Below are 21,177 nucleotides of genomic sequence, written 5' to 3'. Positions count from 1 at the left end.
GAGATATGTATCGTACTTTGGCCTATGTATCGAGGTATGTATTGTATCGGCAACTTCTTAATGATACCCAGCCCTACATATTAAACATCAATAATTAATTAAACATCTCCTAAATATAAAAATTATAACTTTGCTGTTCTTGGGATAGCAATTCAATTCAGCCTTTATTAGTCACAAGTCTAAAACATATCAAATGACAACAGTACAAAAACGGTAAATTTAAGTAAAGTAAACTGAATTGTGTTCACCTATTTTCTGCATTCACATAATTTAACACATCTTATTAATGTGACTTTTCTGTGTGCAGGAGAGCAGGAGTACTTGCTGAACCTGATTGATTCTCCGGGCCACGTGGATTTCTCCTCTGAGGTTTCTACGGCGGTGCGTTTGTGCGACGGGGCCATCGTGATCGTGGACGCGGTGGAGGGAGTCTGTCCACAGGTACAACCTCTGTCTGTCTTTGTTTTAGAGACTTCTTATTTACTGATGAGACACTTCCTCCTCTGAGCCTGACAAACAGAGCTGTCGTGGAGTGAATGTGTAATGACTGTGAAATTTGTACTGCAGTGAGTTATGCCATTTGTTTGAAGAATTTAATCACATGTTAATTATAGCCATTCATATTCATGCTTTTAAAATTCAGATTTTTTTTTTTTGCATCTGATTCCATTTCTAAAAAAGCAATCTTTGTGAATAGTTAATCTGCCCAAGTTTTCTGAAGTTTTTCTAGTTTAGTATCAGAATAAATTTGATTAATTAGAATGAATTGTTTTTTAAGACTTCTCAATTTCTTGTGAAAAATTCTTTGATTTTATTGTACATTATATATACACTTTTTGTTTTCATTTTTTCCACATAAGATTCCCTGTTCTTGTAAATAGTTTAGTCTTAAATCTTTTTTCTTTTTTTAATGTACCAAAACCTTTAAGGGACTTTGATTGGGTAGTGCTGCTTAATTTATGCATGTGCAGAAATGGAAAAGATTTAATTTGAATTTGAAAAGGATTGTGTCTGTATGAAAAAAAAAAAAAAAAAACAGAATAAGTTTTGTTGCCATTGCCAGTAAGCAAAAGTCTCAAAATAGTCACTTTTTCTATGATATGGTGCAACATAAAACACTGAATAATGACAGTAAATACAAACTCTGATGTACCTCTTGGCTGGTTTGCTTATGTTATCCGCACTTGTAAATAGTTCATATAGTTTATTCAAAATGTCTGAAAAAATGCAAAAGAAAGCTCATTGTGTTAGATTAGAAGAGTGAGGATGGGATTAAATAAGTTTTCTTCTTCCCACTCCTTTTTGGGCAAATTTTTTGTTGTGCTTATTTTCATTTCTGTTATGACCTGCTCTTCCAGACCCAGGTGGTGCTGCGCCAGGCCTGGCTGGAGAACATTCGTCCTGTTTTGGTCATAAACAAAATTGACCGACTGATCTTGGAGCTGAAGCTGACGTCACAAGAGGCCTACACGCACCTGCGGAAGATGCTTGAGCAGGTCAGGGCACACAGACCTGTTTATAGGGCACACAGACCTGTTTATGAGAATACACAAATGTTGGAATTTATCTTAATCTCACAATCTTAATTTTATTGTTTCAACTGACAAGAATTAAGCTTGCATGATTTCACCTCTTTAAATGAATTTGCGATGACAGAAAAAGCTGTTTTGTTTTAAGTGGATAAGTCACATTTGATGAATCAGTGCAGTGTGTAGCTGATTATGTCAATTCTAAAGAAAAAAGGAATAAATGTGACATATTAAATAGAATAGAATCTGTATTCCTCATGTCGCACCAAGTAAAAAAGGTGACTGTACATGCTTTTTTCCATCAGATGCTTTACAACAGGGGTCAACAACAAACTAAGACCCGCAGGCCGACTCTGGACCTCCACGCCCATTTGACCGGCCCCCCAGTCCCTCTGCCCCCCACCACTTGAACTGGCCCTATGAGGCAATCCTCGAAAGTTACTTACTTTTTGGCAAATAATAACACGTCTGCATCTTGTATTTCTTGATTTCTTTCAATTAAAAAAAATATATATATTTGAAGTATTTATATTTAAATGATTATATGACATATTTACGTTTACTGCCGAATTTTCATCCCCTTACAAACTCGAGATTAAACAGTGACAGTCGAGCACGCGCAGAGTTCTGTAGTGCAGTTAAGGACAGCAAAATGACTCGTGTTAAAGTACGAAAAGTTGACAGAGAGTGCCGAGTTTTTAAAGAACAGTGGAGGACTGAATATTTTTTTTGTTCAGTGTAAGGAGCGTGCAGTTTGTCTGATACGTAAAGAAAGTGTGGGGTTTTTCAAAGAATATAATCTGCGTCGTCAGGGTCTGCGTCGTCAGGGTCATAGAATTCTGTTATACGGCCAACCCGACCCCGGCCCCCATCACAGTCAGGAGCGATAATGTGACCCCCAGAGAAAAAAAGTTTGGTGACCCCAGCTTTATAATTTATTTCACACCAGCTACCAGACGGTAAATATAAACATGTAATACATTACCTTAAACTGCACTGTGTAACTTGCTTGTCTGCATTGCATTGAATAATTCCACAGTATGACATTAAAGTTGCATTTATTGAGTTACATCTGTTTTTATTGCTCAGAAAAACTTGATAATATGAATTCTTAGTGTGAGTGGGCTTGCCTCTCAGTAGATCTGACCTGTTACTTGGCCCGATGTCATCCCTTCCTTGTCTGCGTAGGTGTAGTTAAGTTAAACACGTGTTCACTTATTTGAAACACATCTGTATCTCAGGTGAACGCAGTGACCGCTACCCTGTTCACGTCCAAAGTCCTGGAGGAGCGAGCGGAGAAGGAGAGCGAGGAGCCCGAGAGGGAAGCGTCTGGGGAGGGGGAGATCGTGTACGACTGGAGCGCGGGACTAGAGGAGGCGGACGACTCAAACCTGTACTTCTCTCCGGACCAGGGCAACGTGGTGTTCGCCAGCGCCATCGACGGCTGGGGATTCAGGTAAAGCCTCATGTAGCCCTGTCATTTTTCAACACTTTTTGAAGTACTTTATATTTTCTTCAGCAATATTAACATAAAAACTGCACTCAGTAACCTTAAAGTAGGACCTATGTGTGCAGGAGATAGGGTAAAGAAATCTAAACTAGTTCTACAGGCTATATAACATTGTGTAAGACTTTATTATAGCTCATAAAATTGTAAATTATGTAGCTGATTATGTCAATTCTATCTAAAAAAGCAATTAAATGTGCCATATTGAGGAAAAATAAAAATAAATGAACTAAAACTGAAAAACAAATGTGTATTTTATGATTTATCAGCATCGATTTTACTCAATTTATATGAAACAAAAGATGCTAAAGCTCTCAAAATAAAAACAAACACACGTGTCAGGGAAAGAGGCAAGGAAATAAAACGTTATTATTTTTCAGTTTGTGTTTTTTATATTGTTCTTTCCATATTATAAATAAGGTTCTCAGATGCTTAGATTTTTGCCATACTCAGACTTAAACATTGTGAGAAAAAAAATACTACTCAGATTTTGTTTTTGTTTCTGTTTTTATTTTATATTCATTTTTTGGGGCTTGATTAAAAAAATACAGATGTAAAAAGAGTTTCAACCTGACAATATTAAAGGCTACTAATGTTTGTTTATCTCCAAAACAAATATTGGAGTCGCTTTAGGAGTGAACAGTGTTTAAAATGTCCACTAGATGGTGCTGTCTCCTTAATTTCATTTGTGAATCTAATGCACCCCTCAGGCTCAGACTGTGTTTGACATTCTGCTGCTGTCTTCACCGTCTCCTTTAAAACCAAGTCACGTGACACTCCCATTGTGAAATACATTTGTGATATGGAACTGTTTTAGTGAAAGGAACAATCACGTCGAATAAGCCGTCTAGACCAGGGAGAGATGAAACGTCTTTAAACCGTACAGTAGAGAGACATTTTCAGAAACCTCTTACTTGACTAATATATTTTTGATTGTAGTAGTACTCCTGAGTAACAATTCTGGTTACTCATCCAAAGTGACAAAAGCTTTATGTTGACAATATTACATGAGTTCAACATTTCGTGTTTTTTGCTCTAGACAGAGGGCCAAAATTAAAAACTGGGACTAAGTCATGGGCCAAACTAAATATTTATTGAAAAATTTCAACATCATCTGCATGTTTTCTCATCTTTTAAACCTTTTCTTATTAAAATAAATGTTTAATAATAGTTTTACTTAAACATTGAATCCAGAACAAGCAGAATATAAAGTAATAACTAAATTTTAAATAAATAATGTCTCTATAGCCAGTGGTCCAGCTCTAATGCATATTTGATATAATCTCGCTGGTCAAATATAATTATATCGCCGGCCAAATTTGGTCCCTAGGCCTGAGTTTGACATGTCTGGTCTAGACTTTTAGATCTGATCAGATTTTTCTCATTTTTATTTATCTTTTATTTATCTAAAATACCACAATTTGTACGTGATTTAACGTTTGACCACCCAAGTAGTGTACATTAAAGGTGCACTATGTAACTTCTAAGGTGGAATGTCTGCTACTTTTTTGTCCCTGTCTTGCATTTATTGAATTACAGATGTTTTACAGCTAAAAAATACCATAAAAATATACATTCTTATCATGTGCAGGCTTGCTTCTGCATAGATCTGACCATTAACTTGTTTCCATTGTGATGACTAAGTTTCTGTGTCCATACTGTTTAATAATCAAGGCAAAATGTATTAATATCTCCATGAAAACAAGCAGGTGGTAGACCCTTCACCAGAGAAGTTACACAGTTTAAGGCAAGGTTTATGTGATGATGGTCTGAACAGAAGATGCAAAGGTGGTGTTGTCCATCCATCCATTTTCTTCCGCTTATCCTGGACCGGGTTGCGAGGGCAGCAGTATAAGCAGTGTCTCCCAGACTTCCTTCACCCCAGAATCATCCTCCAGCTCCTTCTTCGTGTCTTCACTTTTTATTCTGCATTTAGACGAGCGTTTTCGGGAGGAAATCTGCGTGCATACGGTGACGCAAAAGTGTGTGGAATTTGATGCGTATTCAACATTTCCACTCTGGAGGGTGGTTTCAGATTTTTGGGTTTTTAAAGGTTGCATGGAGGATTTTGTTTTTTGTTTGTTTGTTTGTTTCAAATTGTCAATGAAAGTTAAAAATAGAATTATAGAGATGCAGCAGCCTTATAATTATGATGACCAAAAAAAAAATCCATCAACTGTGGACGTGGTGGGGGCAAATAAACATCAGCCAATAGACAACGAGGCTCCCTCTTTATCTATTGGCTGTTAGGTTGTCAATCAGACTCCCTACGTTTCTACCTTTCTGACTTGCTGACGCGCTGGGATTGCGTGGTTTATGTTCGCCTCTCACGCACCGATGCCGTTTACTCAACCAGCACAGCGGTTCTTGGCGTCTTTTTCGAACTGTTGCTTCCTTTCAGTTTGCACAAATTTTGTTTTAATGGCAGACAAGAATTCACGACCAGTTCGCCGCAAAAAAGTGTCAGTTTTTGATGATTTTTGATGCTGAAAGAAGAAGAGAAGGGGAAAAGGAGCGAAGCGCAACATTTAAAAAAGGACAAACAGTCGCTGCATTTCTCTTTCCTTGGAAAATCTTCTATACAACCTTTAAGCCTCCAAAACACCGCCACCGTCCAAACGAAACGCACTTCAGATAAAATATTTTCACGTTTTTACTTGCAAGTGTTCCCGTGTAAACAGGCCCTAAGTTCAAAAGAAAAAATCAGATGTTACGTCCACACTGTTACTTTTACAATTAACTGAGAAGCCGTTTCTTTAAATACTTTTTTATTCTGACTTTTATTTATTTTTTTGTTCCGCTGCTATGTACTTCTACTTGAGCAGTATTATTTTGAAGTAACTGTACACTTACATGACCACTACTCATTACTACTCTAACCACCAGCCCACCACCTTTATTCAAAACCTCTCTCCAAATGTGTTTTCACATTAGTGAAGCAATTATTCTCATGTCAAGTGTGTCAGTGGAAAATGACCCAGCTCCACATATTTTAATATTTCTTTCTCCTTATTGTGATTAAGGCCCTTGTTCCGATAAATGAACAGCCTCTCAGTGACCACTTGAGACATGTTTACTGAGGGTTTTGGTGCTCAGAAAGTTACCAAAAAACCCTCTTACATAATTCATATTTGCTTGTGTGGCTCGCTGGGTTTTGATTAGATCACACAAAGCAGATTGGAACTTAAATATATGTAAATAAGGTGTGACAAACCCTCTTACGTAATTCACATTTGCCTGTGTGGCTTGGGTTTTGAATGCCTGTAAGATGAACATTTACTTGCTTTACTTTATTTTTATTAATTAGATCACACATTTTAAGCAATTTACATCTATAACTTAAGAAGAAATATGTGTTTATACCTAAGCATGCAACTTGTTTTAGTTTGTTGAAGAAAAAAAATCTATTGAAAGTTGGTCTCCACATTTTTTTTTACTGGTTTTAAATGTTGATCTGTTGGTGGTGATGTTTAATTTTGTTTTAAAGTCAATGTTAAAGCAAAGCAATATTGACTTTTCAGCTTTCAACCATGATATACGTGTTTCCCCTTCAGATTTACCCTCTCGAAATTATATTTGGAGTGATTCATGCGTGTTTGAGTCATCTTTAATCACTTATTTTCAAGACGTCATATTGCTGATCAACCCTTTTTTCACCACCACCGACGTACGCCCACTGCTCTGCACTGTACTTCTTTCTCCAGTTTAGTTTTCTTAATTGATCTCCAGATGTTGTTGCAAGGGTTGGTCAGGACTAGCTTTTAGCTGGAGGATTTTTTGGGTTAATGCCGGAAACTGGACTGCCCACAGGAAACCCACCCAGACACAGACACAGAGAGAGGATGCAAGCTCTGTAAAGAAAGGCCCAGGCAGCACAAAGTGAACTATAGAAAGAACCAACCTTGCTGATTTAAAATACTGAGGGAATTCAAGTACATAGTGCATTCATACATAAGGCCAACGTAAAGTACTTGTGTAATTAAAGGTGCACTGAAAAGCTTTTCTGGTCTGTCACTTGCTTGTTTTCATAGAGATGTTATTGCTTTGCCTGGAATGTTACACTTCTATCTAGCATTTATTTCATTATGGGTCTTTGAATTGAAAAAATACTTTGAAAACACATTATTTTACTCTTACTGGGGTCGTCTCTTCACAGATCTGACCTGTAACATTGCCTCGTGAAGTCCCCATAGAGACGCATACGTAGTGTTGTGGTACTCGAGATCGGTCTTGGTCTTGAGACTGACCTCGAGACTGTTTTTTACGGTCTTTGTCTCCTCTGGGACTCAACCGCGTTTGGACTCGGTCTCGTCTCAGTCTTGAAGGCGATTGGACTCGGTCTTGTCTCGGTCTTGAAAGCGCTTGGACTTGGCCTTTTCTAAGTCTTCAAGGGGATTGGACTTGGTCTTGATTCGGCCTTGAAAGCGCTTGGTCTCGGTCTTGTCTCGGTCTTGAAGTTGCTTGGACTCGGTCTTGTCTCGGTCTTGAAGGTGCATGGACTCGGCCTTGTCTCGGTCTTGAAATTGCTTGGACTTGGTCTTGTCTCGGTCTTGAAGGTGCATGGACTCGGTCTTCTCTCGGTCTTGAAGGTGCATGGACTCGGCCTTGACTCGGGCTTGAAGGTGCTTGGACTTGGTCTTCTCCGTCTTGACTATGCTTGGACTCGGTCTTGTCTCAGTCTCAACGAGTGATAAAATGGAGATAAGTGCCAAAATAAAATACAAATAAATGTCGAAAATGATAAAGATGGTCTCAATTTTGTCTCGATGGACCGTGGTCTCGGCCTTGTCTCGGTCTCGGCCCTCAGAGGTCTTGGTCTTATCTTGGTCTCAGGACCCTGTGGTCTCGGACAGGTCTTGGTCTCAATTAGTGCGGTCTTGACCACATCACTACGCATAAGTGTAGTAGAAAGTTCCCGACCAAATCAATAACATCTCCATAGATACAAACAGGCGATGGAGCCTCGAGTTGTAAAGTTCCGCAGTGCACCTTTAAAGATGTAAATGCAAACAGTTGACGTATTCCCAGATAGTTCAGATTTTATTCCTCTGATTTCACAGCTGTACTCTCAGGTGTGATTTAATATTGTCTGTATAATTTTGTGTCTTGCAGCATCCAGCAGTTTGCTAAGATCTACAGCGAGCGTTTGGGGGTCAGGGCGGAGGTGCTGCAGAAGACTCTGTGGGGAGACTTCTACCTCAACGCCAAAGCCAAGAAGATCATGAAGGGAGCTCAGGTACGGCCCAGAGGAGGAGTCGGTGTTATGTCTCATCATAATGTGTCTGTGAGGGTGAATACAGAAGAGAGAAAGAGAAAGAGAGGGGAGGGGCGGCTGTCTAAGAGATTTGTGTAGGGATAGGCCTGTCATGATAATTACTATATCTACTTACTGTTCAATATATGACAGCTGGAACTATATATTTTGGGCTCAATATTTATCATGTGTACATTTTCTTTGCAAACGTTGTGAGAGTTTTGCCGTTTTTATGCAATAATGTAAGACTTGAGCTGTAGAGAGTAGAATAAACAACTTCTATGGCTAAACATGAGGGATGTAGCAATAACCGAAATATCGTGATATCGTATCGTCAAAAGTCTCACAATAATACTGTGGGATCTCACAATATATCGAATCACAAGTTCCCCTGCTTTAATGCCTTGTCTTACAGTAGCAACAGCTTATGAACATCTGGAACTACATTTCCCATGATTCAGTTCAGTGCAAACAACATGAAGAAATATGTTTTTTTACTTGAATTCATGGGATTATGATGGAAATAATTCACACCACAATCTTGTCAAGGTATTTTAAAAGCAAAAAAGAGTCCCATCTACAATTCTATTATCCTCCAAAATATCGCACTAAATATCGCACCGTGAGATGCTTATCGTGATAACATTGTATCGAGAGATTTGGATATCGTTACATCCCTATTAAATATTGATTCATTCTTTGTTTATTTGTTTCAGCTCATGCCGTACAATGATACTATTTTAAAGTTATTTTACTAAGATTATCCTGCTTTGAGTCAGAGGTAGTATTTTCTAGGGATGTAACGATATCCAAATCTCTCGGTACGATATTTATTGCGATATTTTGGAGACGCTAATAGAATTGTAGATAGGACACATTTTTGCTTTTAAAATACCTTGACAAGATTTTGGTTTGGAATTATTACCGTCATAATCCCAAGAATTCAAGTAAAAAACATATAAATTCAGGTTGTCTGCACTGAAATGAATCATGGGATATGTAGTTCTCTATTTATAAGCTGCTGCTACTGTAAAACCTTGCATTTTAAGTAAAGGAACTTGTGATTCGATATATTGTGACATCTCATGATATTATTGTGACACTCTTGACGATACGATATCACGATATTTCGGTTACTGTTACATACCTAGTAGTTTCAATATCATTGTTTATCGCAATATTTCTCTGTAGTATTTATCATCATAACAGGCCTATGTAGGTACAGCTGAAAATTGTGATTGTTTTAGTTGTCAGTTTGCCTGTAAATATTAGTTTAAGTTTTTACATTTTTAATTAAATAAAAGCTGAAATGTGGTGACAGAAGGCGTATAAATACAGAATATTTACTACAACACTCTATTATGGCTGAAAATCTGCAGTCGTTTAATCTTGTTGACATTTTGTTAGTTTATTGTCTTTGGTCAGGCATAATTTGAAAAAAAAAAAAAGAAATAAATCAGCTCCACTGATAGAGACTGAAAGGGTTTAGGCTGCAGTTTAACACTTATATTTCCTAATCTTATTAATATAATGATGGCAGCAATTCTGTGGTCTTTGTTATAAAAGGGCATATGTGTTTTGTGTAGTCTAGAAAACAATAACAATACTCAAAATATGACAACTATAGATATTTTAACAGTCCACTTGTCATGATTATTCTATTTAATTGTTGCTGACTTGTCTCGAGTACAGGGCGGTGCAGTTTATTGAATGTTAATTGAATGAAAAGCTAATGGTTTCAAATTGTCACTTATCAATTTATGGATTTTGAATTCAAGGCTTTGCTCTACAATCCTGTATTTTCTGTGTTGCTGATTGAAAGCCATATATATATATTTATTTTTTTACTATAGCAGTATGGTTTTGGTGTTATATTTATGATACCTTACCACTCCTCAAGTACGGCAGGTAGCATTTATGTTTGGTATTAGTATTTCTCCTGTTTTTTTTAGGTATTTAAGATGGTACTAATGCATTGTTGACCACTGTTGATTACAAATTTGTCTCCAGAATTTGACAGATGTCTTCAACCTTTTTCCTCTAGTGAGCTACCTTATCAAAATGGAAGCGTGGTCACAAGAAATTGAGTACCGTAAATTCAGTCATAGAGCACGGGGAGAGACGGGGGTGATGCGCTGAGGAAAATGCTCGTTTGATTGTGTTTTGAACAGTTATTTTGCGCTTCGTATACACACACCCTCATGGAAAATACACGAAGAAATGCAGATGATGCAGCTTTTAAGTTAACGGCGATTAATGTGGGTGTGGAAGAAGGAAAAAGAACTGTTGCACGTGAGCAGTGTTGGGGAGCAACAGATTACATGTACCAGAGTTACGTAATCAGAGTACAAATTATGAGTAACTGTATTCAGTGAGTGGTAATTGGATTACAGTTACTTTGTTGAAATAAACGGATTACACAGAGGTATTTTCCTGTTTTCATTTTATTTTTTATTTTTTGGTAATTCCACTCATTGCTGGACACTAAACCAGGTCTAAAACCAGGTCTAAAGCCAGGTCTAAACTAGGTCTAAACTAGGTCTAAACTAGGTCTAAACTAAACCAGGACTAAACCAGGACTAAAACCAGGACTAAAACCAGGACTAAAACCAGGACTAAAACCAGGACTAAAACCAGGACTAAAACCAGGACTAAAACCAGGACTAAAACCAGGACTAAAACAAACTAAAACCAGGTCTAAACCAGGACGAAACCAGGACGAAACCAGGACGAAACCAGGACTAAAACCAGGACTAAAACCAGGACTAAAACCAGGACTAAAACAGGACTCCAAACCAGGATAAACCAGTCCAAACAGGATTTAACAGGACTAATCATGCTGCGCGGATGTGTCTCCTCCTCTTTATCAATAATATTTTTAATCAGTTAAAATTTTACCTTTTTATTTTTTTTAGCAGACAAACTTCTTAAAATGTTATGATTCTCTCATCTTTTTGCTCTCAACAGCAATCAAGTAATCCAAGAGATATTCAGTTACAGGGGTTAAATACTCAATTTGCTTCTGTTTTGTTTTGAGACCGGTGTCTTCTATGCGGTGGGCCTATATATGTCCAGTTTCTCTTAAATTTTAGTTGATGCGCCTTATATTCAGGTGCGCTCAATTTTGATTGTTGTCTTTTTTAATGTTGGTTTAAAAATAGTTCTGGTATATGACTGGGAACCATGGCGAGCTTTAGATGGGGTACAGTTAGTTAATTAAAAATTGCTGAAAAAGCATTATCTATTTATTAGTGCACAAAAGTTAGATTCTTTTATAAGAAAATTAATATATTTACTATAGGTAATTATATATGAAATTTGATAGTCATGAGTGTCATTTAAGCTTTATCACCTGTTAGTCCAGTCCCTTTTAGTCTCTGGTTTAGACTGCTTTAGCTCTAAGTTTTAATCCTGAGAGTCTGGAATGGACTGGTTTTAGTTCCTGGTTGATTTCTGCAGTTTCTGGTTTAGTTCTGCTTTTAGTAGAGTTTTGGACTGATTAGGAAAGCTGGTGGCGCACAAGCGCGGTCGCCCGTAAGAAAACACGATCCGGCGGAGCAATGGAGCAGTGTTCTAAATGTTGGGGGGTGCGCGTGTGTCATGTTTATGTGGTGCGTGTGTGTGTGTTGTTTGTATTTGTGTGCCTGTCGTGTCCCCTCATGTTGGCAGGTCACTATAGGACAGTAGTGCAGACATCATGAGCCTATGCAGGTTGTTTTCACCAGTGACATTTAAGTTGTAGGCGATTTTATATTTGTTATTTTCTTTTATATTTCACGTCGGGAGAAGAATTTCCAAGACACAAATGCCTGGACTGTGCTCTTTTCGACCTGTCACTGTGACTTCGACGCCGCAAACTGTGAACATGACTGTTTACATTGCGCTCTTACTGTGCGCGTTTTGTGTGGGTTTCCGGCAATGAGTGGAATTACCGAAATAAAAAAATTTATAATGTGTTTTTTTTGTGTGTGTGTGTGGTTGTTGTTTGTCCCCAAACAACACATAAAAAGGTTTTTATTAATAAAGCAACTCGCATACAGAAACACTAAAGTTAGAGATTAAAAAATGAGATTAACGCGATTAAAAACATAAGCGCTAAATATGACTGTAATTAATTAATCGCAATTAACGCGATAATTTGACACCCCTAGTTTTTATATTAAAATTATCACCATTATTATTACTATTACTAATCTGCATGAATAAACTCAACTTTACAACGTATAAACCATAACCAGCCACATAACCACGATTATTGAATGCATCTTTGACACATTTCATCATTTGCATTCGATGATTATGCATGATTATAATCTTTTTGGACTGCAGACTTTACTGTATGCAACTTTGTGGATATTGACAAAATGATGATGAATGGAGTCTGTTTCTGTATCGCGTTGGAGATGGTTCATGTTTTCAGAGATCAGACGTGTGCAGGTTTAGCGCAGCTCTTTATTTAACAGTCATTTCACTCACTTTATTTATGTTGGTCATTTTATTTTGGCTACTGTTGTGATGAAAAGGCTGAAAAGTGTTTGTCTTTTGTACGCATGTGCACTCAACGTTATGTTGCAGTAACCGGGTACTACGTTTACATGCACCATGACAAAACCGAGATACTCAAAAAACCCGATCATATCCGGGACACTGATGTGCATGTAAACAAACTCACTGAGTGGTTCATTGTCTCCAAGGAGGTGTCAGAGCCCAAACGTGGGATTGTGAGGACGCAACTTCAGTGTTTGTGCTGTCAGACGCAGCACAGCGTCTACGTTCGGTTTGTTGATTAAAAATGAATGTGATTCTTAATGATCACTTATCGATTATTTGACTAATCATGCCCATCCCTAAACACTACATGCTAATACTGAATTTCTTCGGCCACAACATCAGAAAAAGTTAAAACAGTGTAACAGTAGTTGTGTTCTTGAGCAAGACACTTCATGGAAGTAGGGCTGCAAGATTAAGTCCCAATCAAATCAAAATTGCAACTTGAATTGACAAAATTACAAAGACTGAAATTGAAGCGGTATAATTTCCTCCACAAAATATCCTTATTCTGTATAAAAACTGCTGCCCCTGTGGCTTAGAGCTGTACAAACATGTTCTGAAATGTGACTCTTGTATTAGTTTGTCACTTCATTATTCAGTCGACTTGTCAGTTCTTCTGTACACATTTAAACTGTGAACAGAGACTGTGAACTTTGAACAGACACCTATTGTTATGAAAATGCAAATTGAATCACAATTACAGTGCTTGTCAAAAAACAAATAAATTAATAAATCACGTATCTTTCAGTCCTATTTGGAGGTTTGTCAGTCTACCCTGGGGCAGCTGTGGCTATAAAACTGGCTGCCTCCACCTCTAGGTTTGTAGTGAATCAATAATGACTACAGAGTTACATCTTTTGTCAAGCTCGGAGCGCAGTGCAGATAAATAAGACACTGTGCACTTTGAATCAGTTCACTTCAAACAGAATTAGTCATGTTCCCTGAACTTTTTAAATCAAATGAGGATGTCTTAAAGGTGCACTGCGTAACATTTCTAGTGGAGGGTCCGCCACCTTCTTGTCTTCATGGAAACGTTATTACTTTGTCTAGAATGTTCCACAGTATAAATGAAGCCTATCTATCATAAGTAGGTTACAGGACTGCGCTACATTACAGTTCAGATCTGTGGAGAGTCGCCCCGATTACAGAAGGAATTATTGTATTTTTAAGCAAACACCTATAATGAATAAATGTTAGATGTACATGTTTAATGTCATATCATGCAACATTCCAGGCAAAGCAATAACATCTCCATGGAGACAAGTAAGTAGCGAACCCTCCACTAGAAAATTTGCACAAGCGCATCTTTAATGTTTCTTCCAGTAGTTTGCACAAAACCCTCATAGCCAGTGTCGGGGAGTAACAGATTACATGTACCGGAGTTATGTAATCAGAGTACAAATTATGAGTAATTGTATTCAGTTACAGTTACTGTTTCAATGAGTGGTAATTGGATTACAGTTACTTTGTTGAAATAAATGGATTACACGGCGGTATTTTCCTGTTTTCATATTTCGGGCTATTCCCCCTTTTTTTCCTTTTTTTTTCGGTAATTCCAATCATTACCGGAAACTAAACTAGATTTAAACTAGATCTAAACCAGGTCTAAACCAGCACTAAACCAGGACTAAAATCAGGTCTAAACTAGGTCTAAACCAGGTCTAAACCAGGACTAAAATCAGGTCTAAACGAGATCTAAACCAGATCTAAAACAGGTCTAAAACCAAGTCTAACCCAGGACTAAAACTCGGTCTAAACTAGATCTAAACCAGGTCTAAACCAGTTCTAAACGAGATCTAAACCAGATCTAAAACAGGTCTAAAACCAGATCTAAACCAGGACTAAAACTCGGTCTAAACTAGATCTAAACCAGTTCTAAACCAGGTCTAAACCAGGTCTAAATCAGGTCTAAACCAGGACTAAAATCAGGTCTAAACCAGGTCTAAACCAGATCTAAACGAGATCTAAATGAGATCTAAATGAGATCTAAACCAGGTCTAAAACCAGGTCTAAAACCAGGTCTAAAACCAGGTCTAAACCAGGTCTAAACCAGGACTAAAACTCGGTCCAAACTAGATCTAAACCAGGTCTAAACCAGGTCTAAACCAGGACTAAATCATCCTAGTCTTAGTTTCTCTACAGCAAACCAAGTAATCCAAAGTATTCAGATTACGTTACTCACTTTAAGTAATTTAATGGATTCTGTTACAAACTACATTTTGGGTTATGTAATCTGTAATCTGTAGGGGAATACATTTTAAAAGTAACCTTCCCAACACTGCTCATAGCCCCATTTTCTCTCGGGCAAACACAAAGACATTGTTGCTTTCACAGTTTTATCACTAGTTGAATAAACTACTGTAATGCCCTGTTCTCTGCTGTTCACAAAAAGAGTATTTCAGATTTGCAATTGTTAGAAATTTCAGCAGCACGTGTCCTGACTATACAGGTTTTAAAACCACTGATTTGGCTCCCTGTCAGTTTCAGGATCGATTTTAAAGTTCCCTTACTGGTTTTAAATGTCTTAATGGTCTTTCAGAAATGCTTTTACCCTGTGAACCCTTGCAGACCCTGCGCTCCTCCAGCAGCAGTCTCCTGGTCATTCCCAAAGTCAGGGGACACACTCACAGAGAGGCGTCTTTCCAGTACTATGGGCCCTTGTCTATGAAACCAGCCTGTCTGAAGACCTCAGGGCTGCAGAGAACGTTCATGTTTTTAAGAGTAGGCTCAAGACCCACCTTTTTAGCTCGGCTCGATTGAAATTTTATTACATTTTTTACTTTTACTTGTTTTTATTACACACATTTTATTATATTTATTTATTTTAGGCATACTATTAGCTTGAACTCGTATTCCCTTATCATTTTTTGGATTTCCAGTGTTTCCTTTGTAGGAGCTGTGGGTTTTTTCGGAAGGTTCAATGCGTGTCCTAAAAAGAAGCACAGGAGATGGAGAATCCGAGAGAACAGGCCACTTTATTTCGTCATTTTCCATTGAGAGGGATTCAAGTTGATTACCAAGTACAACAACGCCTCTGACCAACTCAAAATCAGGGGTAGCTTTATACTACATCTTGACAAAACATTAACTTGTTGATTTAGCATATACAGCAAGAAAATGAACAATACTGATGACCCAGTACAGCTTATCATGGGTGGGAACATGCCACGGGGTCCACATTTGTCAGTTTTTCTGCTTCGTGGCACTCAAAGTCCAGAAAAACATGTTCTTTATGGCAGTCCAAGTACAGAAAAAACATGTCATATAGACCTATAGATAGTCATACGTGTTTTCCACCCTGTTGTCATTCCAAAGTCCATAATATTAGGTGAATTAGCATGGCCACCACATAATATTTCCCACAGAGCCCTCTGCACCAGGAGCGGTGATCGGCTGTGGCTGCCAGGATCTGTCCTGTGGGCTCCTGGTGGAGGGACGGTGCTTTGGCCTCATCTCCTCCCTGGGCCCTGTGTCCTGGTGGGGAGGTGGTGCTTGGACCTCATATCTCCCCAGAGCCATGTGGCGGTTCCTGGTGGCACTGGACAGCTCTCTGCTCCTGGTGTAGACGGCTCCCCTGATGGTGCTTTCTCAACTTATTCGCCTGTATTCAGCCTCGCATTTCACCATGTGTATCAAAGTTGTGCCTTTTGTTTACATGTTTTCCCCAGTCCAGCTCCGTTTCCCAGTCTCCTTTTGCTCCCTCCCTCTTTTTCCTACACCTGCCACTCATTCCCTAATCATCCCAGAGTATTCGCTATATAACTCTCCCTTTTCATTCACTCTTTGCTGGATTGTTGACCAGTCAAGAGAGACACTCAAGCTCTGTACCTGAAAACTCTGTATCTGAAATATGTTTTTTGCAGTTTGTGCAGTTCTGAATTATTCCCTGTTTGAGCCTGTTTCTGCGTTTATACCCAGCTTGTTTTCTGTTAGAGATTTTTGCAATTTTGGAGCACACTTTAGTTCACATAATAAAGACATATATTCCTTAGTTGTTTATCAGCCTGGTTTGTCATATTAAGCTTTACCCATTGAAGGACATTTTCTCTTGTACTGAACTAGACTTTGCGTTTGGCTGTATTCTTTGTGTCGCATTTCAGTCTAAGTTTACCTGTGTGACAATGTGTACTTTTATGTATGTCAGTATGTGTGAGATTGTCTGGGTTATTTGGTTGTGTGGGGGTCAGGTAACTGTGGGGGATGGACAGATGGATGAAAGGAAATGTGGGATTGTTTTTAATCACCGTAAAAGTGCTTTATGTTCCATTTTTTATAATATGGAAAAGCGCTTTATAAATGTGATTGATTGATATTCACTTATGTGCTTCTAGAGCCTGTACTATACTGTACACTGTGACCTCGCTATAGACGATGTACAGCAGGTAAACATAAAGACGACAATGAAAAAAAAATCACGCAAAAGCTCCTTTGCTCTATGACCTTGTAGACCTTGAAGGGATGGAATGACTGAATGACACGAGATCGGATCCACGAAACAAGACCAGATTTTGAAATATATATAAAAAAATCTAATAATTGTCCCGCGCCGTTCACATTTACTACCATTTTTAAAATTCATTTTATTTTGTACAAACGGTGCGCAATTTCTCACATACGTTCAATTAAAAATGCTATTATCACATCCCAACAAAAGCTGTTCTGACCTGTTACTCCCTTATTTATAACTCTCCACTTTGCTTTGTGAATGTTTGGTGTTAATGGACTCTCCTCTGTGGCCCCTTTTGCCATTACTGTGTCACTCACTCACCACAGCGAACACAAGGTCAGAGCCGGAGGGGCGTTCAATGGCTGTAGCGCTTTTTTCTACACACAGAGATGACCTTGAATGCAACATCACATCCTCTGAAAAATTACAATATTAAAGGAACTTACAATTCTTATATAAAATTCTACACAGTGAAATACAAACAAGAGATGCAAAGAAATGGACATTCAGAATTAATACTTTGAAGTAACATCGCACCGGAGGTTCTTCATGTATGTCTGTGGGAGAATGTTCAGCAGATGCCAGGTTGACACAATGCATACATTAGCAAACCTGTTTTTAGATTCGACACGTTTCCAATAGCGTGTGATCAATGCAATTTCAACAAAAAAGGTGAAAGTGACTAAATGAAAACGGTTGATTCTTTACGGTGAGATAATGTTAATCTTAACTTGCGTACCAAAGCTTCAGACAGAGCAGTGCCTCCAGTTAGCTTCACCCCCCAGGGAATGTTGACGATATCAGCTTCAAAGTATACATATTTTCAGACTGGCCTGTCATAGGGCTGGGTATCATTAAGAAGTTGCCGATACGCAGACCACGATACAATACGTATCTCAATACAGTGCACTTTCGATTCGATTCGATATATTTTAAAATGATTCAATACATTTCAGTCACAAATAAAGGCTAAATCATGGCTGTGATAGTAAAAGTCTTTGTTAAACTGCTTCTTGTGCAAAGTAAATTTGAAAAAAAGCGCATTTTAATCATCAAAATTGTTAAAATGTCAATTGTGTTGCCTAAACGAGTTTCCTTCCTCTGAACAAGCAACTAAACTGTAGCGCTGTAACAAAATTATTTAGTAAAATATACCTAAAAATACTCTTGGCGATATATCGATACAGCAGTCCACGATATCGATACTGTATCATCACATTAAATTATACGATATATTGATATTTCGATATTTATGCACACCCCTTGGCTGTGAGTGAGTGATGAGAGCACTGAGAAGGAGTGAATATTTGAGAGTCCAGTGCACGTACAGCTGAGCCCTATGAGATGTCCTTGGATCTCTGTTCTACACAACAGTGTGAGAAAAAACAAACATGTTTTTCTCTAATTTGGTACTTAATGGTAGTAAATATGATAGTTGATGATTGTTTGCTTGGCCAGCCAAGATCATACACTTTTGCAACACTTTACAGACACATAAGTGGTTTGAGTTTAATGTTATTAAATGTACTTGTTGAATGTGAATAATTGTGAATTTAAATGAAAGGAACATAAAATACATGTTTTTGTCATTCAGTAATTATCCAAAAGTTTAAAGATTTTGAAGATCACAAAAGGTGTTTCAGTAGTTATGGTTGGTTCAAATAAATATATTTTAGCGTATTATAAGGTGAAAAGGCTGGGTTCCCACGGTCATGGAAATCCTGGAAAAGTAATGGAAATTGAAAATATAATTTTCCTGGCCTGGAAAAATCATGGAATTTTAGTTCACGCAAATACAGTGTTCTGTTAAATCAGTATTTCCCAAACTTTTTTTCTGGGGACCCATATTTTAAAAGTCACAAACCTTCACGACCCAAGTCCATAGACATTATTCATAAATCACAAAATAAAAGTGGATTTGACCATTATTGAACATTAATGAAGGTATTTTATTGTTGAATGAATGATTGTGTCTCTCTGAACAATTAGTATTTCTCAAGTTTTAAACAATGAAAAACAGCAATAAAAGGATCCATAAGTCATTGGACATTAAACGTAGCCCATTTTTTCTTTTCAACATTCAACTGAATCAGCAACATTGGAACAAAACAGTCAATAAAATAATTACAAAACAAGGCGACCCCGAAAAAAATCTCTTGCGACCCAACTGAGAGTCACGACCCAGTCTTTGGGAATCAGTGTGTTAATTTATCATTAGACATTATGATTATTTCTGAACATCTGCGCCTTTTGTTTAAAATAGACGACAATAAATACACTGACAGTATTTTGAACATTAAAAAACTATAATACCAAACCATAAGGTGAGTGGAAAGGGTTAACATTTCATATTTAGCCCAAAAATATGCTAAATTCTACACATGTAGGTGCCGTAAAGTCATGGAAAATTCGCTTTAGGTCATGAAAAAGTGAAAAGTTTTGAAATCTTGTCAGTAAAAAAGTGTAGGAACCCTGTGTATTGATATTGTTCTGAATCAATATTGACATCAGAGTCATCTTATTTCCAATTACAGTGAGAGCAGTTAAAGACCCACTCTCTCTGGAGACTGAACTGTTCGCTTGGTCGTAATCCTCAAGTTCATTATTTGTTTTCTTTTGCAATTAATCAATCATTGTCTGTTGATACTTTGCAGCCGATGTCATCACCAATCCCTGGGGATGTGACGCTAACTGTAAGCACTGCTCCATCTGAGGCGTGTTAGGCTTTAATCTGAGCTTTATTTTAACGCAATCTGACCAGAGAGAGCTACAGTAATTAAGTTTTGTTGAAAATCAAACACCCAAACCGTGACAAAACTACTACCGTGAACGCTGGTTTTGATCACAGACTCCTGAAAATGTGTTGTTTAAATCCTTTTAGTATTTTTTTCTTGAGTTTTCAGACGATCTTAAATCATTTTTTGGTCGTGTTTGCTCATGTGTGCGCTGCATCTCTATGGTAACTGCTGAACATTCCACCACAGAGATACACGTAGAACACCTCCAGCATGACGTCACCGTAAAGAATCAATTTTAAGTCAGTTGTTTGAGTGGATGTTCTTCTTAAACCACATCTGTTTGCGCTGTAGCTCCGTTAAAAGTGACCAGCGCCCTGTGTTCTGTGTCCGGTCCACTCCACAGATCCTGATAAATGTTTTACAGCTTCAGTACGTCCTGGACTTCGGGTCAGAGGGGAGAGGAACAGACTTTTATTCAGACGGTTATTCTCAGTCTCTCCATTCACTGTCAGAGAGAGAAAGAAATGAAAAATAAAATATAAAATAAAATACTCCGAACATCACAGGAGAAGCACTCTGTAGCAGGAGAAGTGAAAGGTGGTTTAAGGGCTCAACCATTAATCACTGCTAGTTTTTCTCACCCTGTGCACTTTTTTTTTTATTTTTTTTTTTAACACTTTTACTTTTTTGCTGTGTCGATCTTATGCCTTAAAGCGAGCATGTCCAAAACTTCGGCCTATGAGCTCATTGCCACCCTCTGACCAGTTCTTTTTTCCAGTTGAATAGGCCCAGATTACCTTAAAGATCCTATATTGCGCAAAACTTGTTAACTTTAAGCCATGTTTAATGCTCTTCATCAAAAACATACTTGGACTTGTGTTTTGTTTTGTTCATAGACCTTTGACTAATCCTTTATTATTACTCTGTCTATATCAGCTCAAAGCTCAAAATGCTCTTTTACACTTTTTGATGTCATTAGGGATGGGCATGATTAGTCGATTAATCGATAATTGATCATTAAGAATTTCAAAACGAATGTAGGTTGCTGTGTTTAGCGTGACCAAACAGGGGTCCGTACATGTCGCTCTCTGCACCCAGAAGGAGCGAGACACAAACAGTTGGTCAGTCTGCAACATGCTGAAGCGCAAATG

At 37.9% G+C, this 21,177-nt stretch overlaps 1 protein-coding gene across 2 annotated transcripts in view; it reads left to right on the top strand.

Annotated features, from left to right (window-relative positions):
- Positions 1–21,177, top strand: part of efl1 (elongation factor like GTPase 1) — a 310,712-nt gene that overhangs the window by 2,420 nt on the left and 287,115 nt on the right. For both annotated transcript variants that reach the window (XM_055154283.1, XM_020920850.2), the window contains exons 5-8: positions 308–441; positions 1,359–1,496; positions 2,771–2,985; positions 8,149–8,272. In XM_055154283.1, coding sequence (XP_055010258.1) covers positions 308–441; positions 1,359–1,496; positions 2,771–2,985; positions 8,149–8,272 — 611 coding nt within the window. The remainder of the gene's footprint in view (positions 1–307; positions 442–1,358; positions 1,497–2,770; positions 2,986–8,148; positions 8,273–21,177) is intronic.

Source organism: Boleophthalmus pectinirostris, unplaced genomic scaffold (genome assembly GCF_026225935.1).
Source record: "Boleophthalmus pectinirostris isolate CB_2022bp ecotype Guang Dong unplaced genomic scaffold, ASM2622593v1 HiC_scaffold_19, whole genome shotgun sequence".
Lineage (NCBI taxonomy): Eukaryota > Metazoa > Chordata > Actinopteri > Gobiiformes > Gobiidae > Boleophthalmus > Boleophthalmus pectinirostris.
This window is presented reverse-complemented; position numbering and strand designations above follow the sequence as displayed.